This window comes from Xyrauchen texanus, chromosome 8 (genome assembly GCF_025860055.1).
Source record: "Xyrauchen texanus isolate HMW12.3.18 chromosome 8, RBS_HiC_50CHRs, whole genome shotgun sequence".
In the NCBI taxonomy this organism is placed as follows: domain Eukaryota; kingdom Metazoa; phylum Chordata; class Actinopteri; order Cypriniformes; family Catostomidae; genus Xyrauchen; species Xyrauchen texanus.
Genome location: NC_068283.1, coordinates 2655819 through 2662156, shown reverse-complemented (window position 1 = coordinate 2662156; position 6338 = coordinate 2655819). Strand labels below are relative to the sequence as shown.

The 6338-nt window shown below is 39.2% G+C and overlaps 1 protein-coding gene across 1 annotated transcript; it reads right to left on the bottom strand.

Annotated features, from left to right (window-relative positions):
* Positions 1-806: 806 nt before the first annotated feature.
* LOC127647245 (transcription factor Sox-9-like) lies at positions 807-4222 on the bottom strand. The gene is made up of 3 exons (XM_052131384.1): positions 3591-4222; positions 2808-3055; positions 807-2577 (listed from the first exon to the last, which is right to left on the bottom strand). The coding sequence occupies exons 1-3, from the start codon at positions 4001-4003 to the stop codon at positions 1871-1873; spliced, it is 1368 nt and encodes a 455-aa protein (XP_051987344.1). The 5' UTR covers positions 4004-4222; the 3' UTR covers positions 807-1870.
* Positions 4223-6338: the final 2116 nt, after the last annotated feature.

Below are 6338 nucleotides of genomic sequence, written 5' to 3'. Positions count from 1 at the left end.
CATTTGCTTGTGTTTTGTGTTGTATTATTGTCCAGTGTCAGATTGTCCTGCCTCTTGTCTGAGACCACCCATAGCGGCGTCAGTGTGGAATAATGATGTTCCTCTGCTTTTGTTTCATGTTCTTTGAATGAAGATTCATGTGTGAACTCTGACGGTTTGTTGGGATAGTCTCACTTCATCAAACTGATCTATGAAACTTCAGCCAAATGTACGTTCAGTACCTTTGTGAATGTGTTATATCTCATATTTTCTATTCTCAGAACTTGTATTCATTTTCTTATACGTGACCATTTCTGTCAGTAAACACTTGTCATAAAGTATGTCTTGCAGTTTACAGATTCATTGTCAATATACTGTAAATTAGGCTTTTAAAGGTTCCAGTTTATTGTTGATGTCATCAGTGCCATTTGGTCTTTAAATCCTTGTTTGATTAGTATGCTTTATGAGATCATGTAGCTTAATTAAGCTCCTAATGACTGATTAAATCTTCTGCAGTCTTTGTACCTTCCAATTATTACACAACTGGAATTCTATATTGAACAGTCAGGACCACAATGATCTGTTTTATATGACTTTTGAGCTTTGTATTTCTGATGATTTACAAAAATAGTCCTGGACAATCTATTTGTGGATGATGTCTATGTGGTATCTAGTAAAATGTAGAGAGCCTTCTTCATTTAATTGACTGATTAAATAAATATGTCTTTCCCAATTCAAAGATATTTTCAATATCGTTCTTTTTATTGCAAACAATATGATACAAAAGATAAGCTTCCTTTAAGATGATACCATGTTTACAGGAATAATTGTTTTTTTTTTTTTTTTTTTTTACAATACAATGCTGGTGTTTTTATAGAGAGGACATATCTTATTACCAACAGCCTGCAGAAGTCAACATTTTCTTTTCGGATGAAATAAAATAAAAATTAAAAATAAAGAGATAAGTTCCAGTTGTTTGTTTTTAAACATTTGATCAAGTTTCATCACAATTATAAGTCATCTGTACTCAACTAGATTATCAAAAGAACATTTTCAATGGAAACATTTACACATGATAAATAAAGGAGATGGTTAAAGTTTGCACTACAACTAAATAGTAATCATCTCAGTAAAACATTAAGCTTTTTATCACAAATTAGCCAAAGTAAATGATAAAACACAAATAGTATAACTTTCAAGTAAAATTAATACTAATGAATAAATTAAAGATGTTAAGATCCGATGGCTGCAGTAGGAATGACAATTTGACCAATAATGACCTACAAAGGAGGCTCAGGTCAAAGGGCACTTCCTGTTCCTCCTTCAGCGGTAAGACAGAGGGTGAGATCTCTAGGCACAGATGGATATGGCAACTCTGACAAGACACCTGTGGCTAAACTTAGGCACAGACTATAGAAGTATTACAATATAGACTATACATCTGTTTGTGCAGTCAATTGAACAATTACCACAAACTAACTCACATTTTCCCAATTCATAATGTTCATAGGAGACCCCCAAACATATAGTATATATATACACAATTAAGAGAAAAATATCAGGAGAGTTAAAGTTGTAATTTTCTACTGTCTCTACAAAAATAACATCAGTGAAAAGGGAGAACACTGTTTATTCTCCCTATGCAAATGTATAAATCCCCAAATCAAACAAACTGAGAAAACAGGTAACACATACACAGTACATACTAAAATAATTATATTGAATATGTCCTCACAGAGGATTTCTCTTTTGCTTCATTATATCTAGAAAAATATAATCACAATTCCAAGCAATTTATAAAAGGCACTGTCAGGAGCCGTTCCATTCGTTCCAGTATGTTTAAAGAACTCCAGCATTTTCCAGAGAAACGGGCTATCTGGATTGGAGTCTCTTATGGTCTGGAAAGTTGGGTGTAGACCGGCTGTTGCTCCCAGTGCTGTGGACTGTGCGTCGTATCTGCGATCTGGGTGTACATGGGCCTCTGGCTGGGACTCATGTAGCTGAAGGTGGGGTAGAGACCGGAGCTCTGCCCTGTGGCATGACTGTAGTATGAGTTAGAGGGATTTTGGTGGTCTGTGTATTCGTACTGCGTGCGGGAGATGGAGGGGTATGAGGTGCTGTAGTGCTGCAGGTTGAAGGAGCCGTAGGTGACGTGCTGCGGTGAGCCCTGCTGCTCACTGTAGTGGCTCGGACTCAACTGCTCTGTCTTGATTTGGGTTCTCTGCTGGCTTTGGCCCTGCTCGCTGCCGTTGGCCATTGTGCTCAACGAGTGCTGCTGCTGCTGCTGTTGTTTGGAGACCCAGCTGTGTGCTGGAACTCCTCCCACTTGACTATTGAGCCCATAGCCGTTGGAGTACACCTGGGCACCATTGGCAGCCGCCATCCCTGGGTGTCCATGTGGAGGCAGGTACTGGTCAAACTCATTGACATCAAACGGCTCCATGTTGGAGATGACGTCGCTGCTCAGCTCACCGATATCTACAGCCCCAAAGTCGATGCCCTCTTGCAGAGGGCGGCCTTCACGCTTTAAATCTGCTTTGCTGGATGGCTGGTCTGTTTTGGGGGTTGTGGGAGGCGTGGGTGGGCCTTGGGATTGGCCTACAAAAAGAAAAGAAGAATGAAAGACAAAAATTATCTACCCACTAAGCATGACGTTACTGACGCAAGCAGAAAGATAATAAAGATATGAAGGGAAATTAAGAGTGCCAGATAAGATTTATGAGTTTCCCTGCATGCTCACAATAAACTATTACATAAAGTACTAAACACGCTGCTCAATGCTTTTCTCTACTCACTGATTTGTAATGAATCATTGTTGATGTTCATACCTGAGTGGTCTCCTGGGGAATGCACATCACCCATGCTGGACGCAGGAGAGTCGGCCTGCTGCAGGGCTTTGAAGATGGCGTTGGGTGAGATGTGGGTCTGTTCTCCGTCCTCAGATTCACTTTGGCCATTCTTCACAGATTTTCTCCGTCTGGGCTGGTACTTGTAGTCGGGGTGGTCTTTCTTGTGCTGGACCCTCAAGCGCTCGGCCTCCTCCACAAATGGACGCTTCTCTCCCTCATTCAATAACCTACAAATATCCAGAAAAATAATCAATACTTAGGGTAAGATTTGCTTTCTTTACATTCCTCATTTAATAACTTAGTAAGAATAATTTAAAAGTTTTGTAACTAATTTATTTACTGTGGAATTAGAACAACAGCAACTGTTTTTGTTTTTATCCAGTCACTAATCTTTGCAAAGATTGCTCTATCCAGAGAGTTAATAAATGCTGATATTTGATTTCTGTAATATTGTTTAATTTATATTTCTTTATGGAGAGTAAAGTTACCTGAGTTTGCCTATTTACTTCACTATACAACATCATCTGCATCACTTTTCTCAAAATTATCATCATTATGTAGTTTGCATAATTTATTTAGCGATTTATAATATAATATAAGCACTTTTAGGTTTTAAATAAATAATTGCAGAAAGGCTCTGAACTTTAGAGTTTATCTAAATAATATCAGTAATGCGCCGACTACCGGAGTTTTGAATAAATGTTGAATTATGTTGAATAAATAAAAGTAACAATAATTAAAGCAGCAATAAATCATGTTTACCTCCAGAGTTTCCCGAGTGTTTTACTGAGTTCGGCGTTGTGCAGATGCGGATACTGGTCCGCCAGTTTCCTCCGCGCGGCTTGAGCCCAAACCATAAACGCGTTCATGGGTCTCTTCACATGCGGTTTGCTCTTACTGGAGCCGTTCACGCGGACCGGCATGGGCACCAGGGTCCAATCATAGCCCTTCAGAACCTGCGAAACCGCGTCCCGGATACACACGGGGAACTTGTTCTCCTCGTCCTTCTGATACTCGCGGAGGTTCTGCTCGGGTCGGGTGTTCTCGGTGTCGGAGCCCGATCCTGACGGACACGGAGAGCCGGCCGAATCCTCGGACATGCTCGGGCTGGGCGCGTCGGAGAGACTCTTGTCCTGCTCGTCGCTCATCTTCAGGTAGGAATCTAGGAGATTCATGCAGATGAGTGAGTGGATGAAACTCTAGTGATATAAAATCCTCTGGCTGGTGTTCAGATGAGTTTACTGCGCTCCTGCGCAAAGATCTCCAAGTGTCCAAAGATCTCCAAAGTCCCTCAAAACGATGAGACCTGCTTGTCACGGGTAAAAAAAAAAAACTCATACAGGACGCCAAGTGTCACTGATGTGAGAGGAAATCCCGCATGAACATGATTGTGGGGATTTGGAAAAATTCTGCTCTTCGCTTCACTTCAAATCATTTATATGTGCACGGATGGAGGCGGAGCTAAATCTGACCCACCCTCTCTCCTCAGTTCGGGCTTAATCCAAATAAACACAACAAAAAACATGCATACAATGGCTTGAATATGCTATATAATGCGAAATAGATAATGAGAAAATCTTAGCTTTAATAACCGGCTGCGCACTATATCATGTATTTGCACAGTAAACAAAAAAGTCAAATAACTTTAAAATTAGTTGCTTTAATTCTAGTGCTTTAGTCAAATATCATATAGTATGACTGGAATCATCAGCGAAAGCTATATTTACGGGTCAGGTCGAGTAGAAATTTTACAGTGTAGTGTGTCGTATATGTAGTATTTTACAGTACAAGTATGCATATTATGTTTGTATCATGTAGGCTAGGCTATGTCATGAATATTAAGTAAGCGGTTATTGTATTTTTATTTTATTTATTATCAGAGAAAAAGGGGGTGCGCTGTTTGTTTCTGTTATTGACATATCAATTTCACCTTCAAGTGAAAAATCAATCTGCAAAAGTGTGTTTCCCTTGAGGTCAGTTTTCAGGCTGTGTTAAATGGAATTGCATTGATCTTGAAAACGTTCATTCGTCTAAATCTTTTGAGTCCTCACCAATACTATACTGTGTAAAGTAGTTAGTAATCAAGTATTCTTCAAAATGTTTGGAGCGTAATCACGTGAATGTGTTCTTGTAGACTTGTGTTTATATGAGTTTTATGTCTATATATCAATGCTCAAACACTCATGCATGTATCTTGCCCTGTTTGCTTTCAGTTTCTCCTTCATAGTTTCGCATGTGTCCGATAGGGGGCGACATGAGTTCAGTGACTCGAGTTCAATTGAGATCTACAGACTGCACAGAGGATCCCCAAACTGCTTTAGTCCGTACACCACGTGCAGAGTGGGCTTTGAGACTGGGTAATAGTGATGGGAAGATCGGATCATTTACTGAATTGAATCTTTGAGTCTCGTTCAGCAAAACGAACAAATCTTTATTCAAGTCATTTTGTTCATTTGAGCAGAATTCAATTAAAATGTTTCAACAGACAAATCCCCCAAACACATCTACTTATGCAAACTTTGATTATAGTCCCAATAAGGAAAAATGTATCATGGAGCCAAGGACAAATTATGAGAAACAGAAATGATTAGTTCACCTCTGTAATGTTCTTGTCCGAGTTGTTCGTTGTCACGTCACAGCCGTCACGACTGTCACGTGAATGAACAACTCGGACAGAAAACTCAAGAGGTGAACTAATAATTTCTGCTTCCTGTGTGAGCAATGCATAGTATATACGGCTGTCATGTGACAAAAGACCAAACAACTCGGACCAAAAGAGTTGAAAGGTGAACTAATCATTTCTGTTACCTGTATAGTGCCTATGCACTTTTCAAGTAACAAACGAATGGAGGTTGCGCTATGCACATGCACAACACAAAATGAATGAATCACTCTCTGAGACTACTCGTTCTTCTGAGTCACATATAAGATTCGTTCAAAATGAACAAATAGTTCATGAACGACCAATCACTACTGGGCAAGCGTCACAGATTTGTAATACAGATTTCTAAACGCTGTGCCCAAAACACATTATACAATGAGTTTAATGTCGCGAATATGTTATAGACGTAAATTATTGCCTTAGAATCCACCTGTCAATGGAAACCATTGTCACAGTGGCAAACTTCATGACCAAATTGTCTTAAATCCAGGACACTAATATTGCTCATATCACACAAATTAAAGATTGTCATATATTGAGCCTAGCATCAACAGATGTTGATGTCCATTAAATCATACATTGAACCATAATGCCAGAAGAGCTTGTTTTGACATACAGCAAAAAGAAAAAGAAAAGATTGCCAGTTACTAGTTTCAACATCATAGGCCTCACACCTCACTCTTCCCACAGTTCAGAACCACTGGAATGGACAGCAGCAATTAACTAATCTGACTACCAAAGACAACAATCTTAACCTGAATGCACAAGGCAAATGTACCATAGACACAGCCATTCCTTAATATATTTATTTTTAAACATTAAAACTATAAAAAAAGACAACACAAGAA

Bases quoted from the DNA above. Each gene is read 5' to 3' on its own strand.
- LOC127647245 (XM_052131384.1), bottom strand. From the start codon at position 4,003: ATGAATCTCCTAGATTCCTACCTGAAGATGAGCGACGAGCAGGACAAG. The intron at 3,056-3,590 runs GTAAACATGATT...GGATATTTGTAG, and splicing joins ACACTCGGGAAACTCTGGAG to GTTATTGAATGAGGGAGAGA. The intron at 2,578-2,807 runs GTATGAACATCA...TTCTTTTTGTAG, and splicing joins TTCCCCAGGAGACCACTCAG to GCCAATCCCAAGGCCCACCC.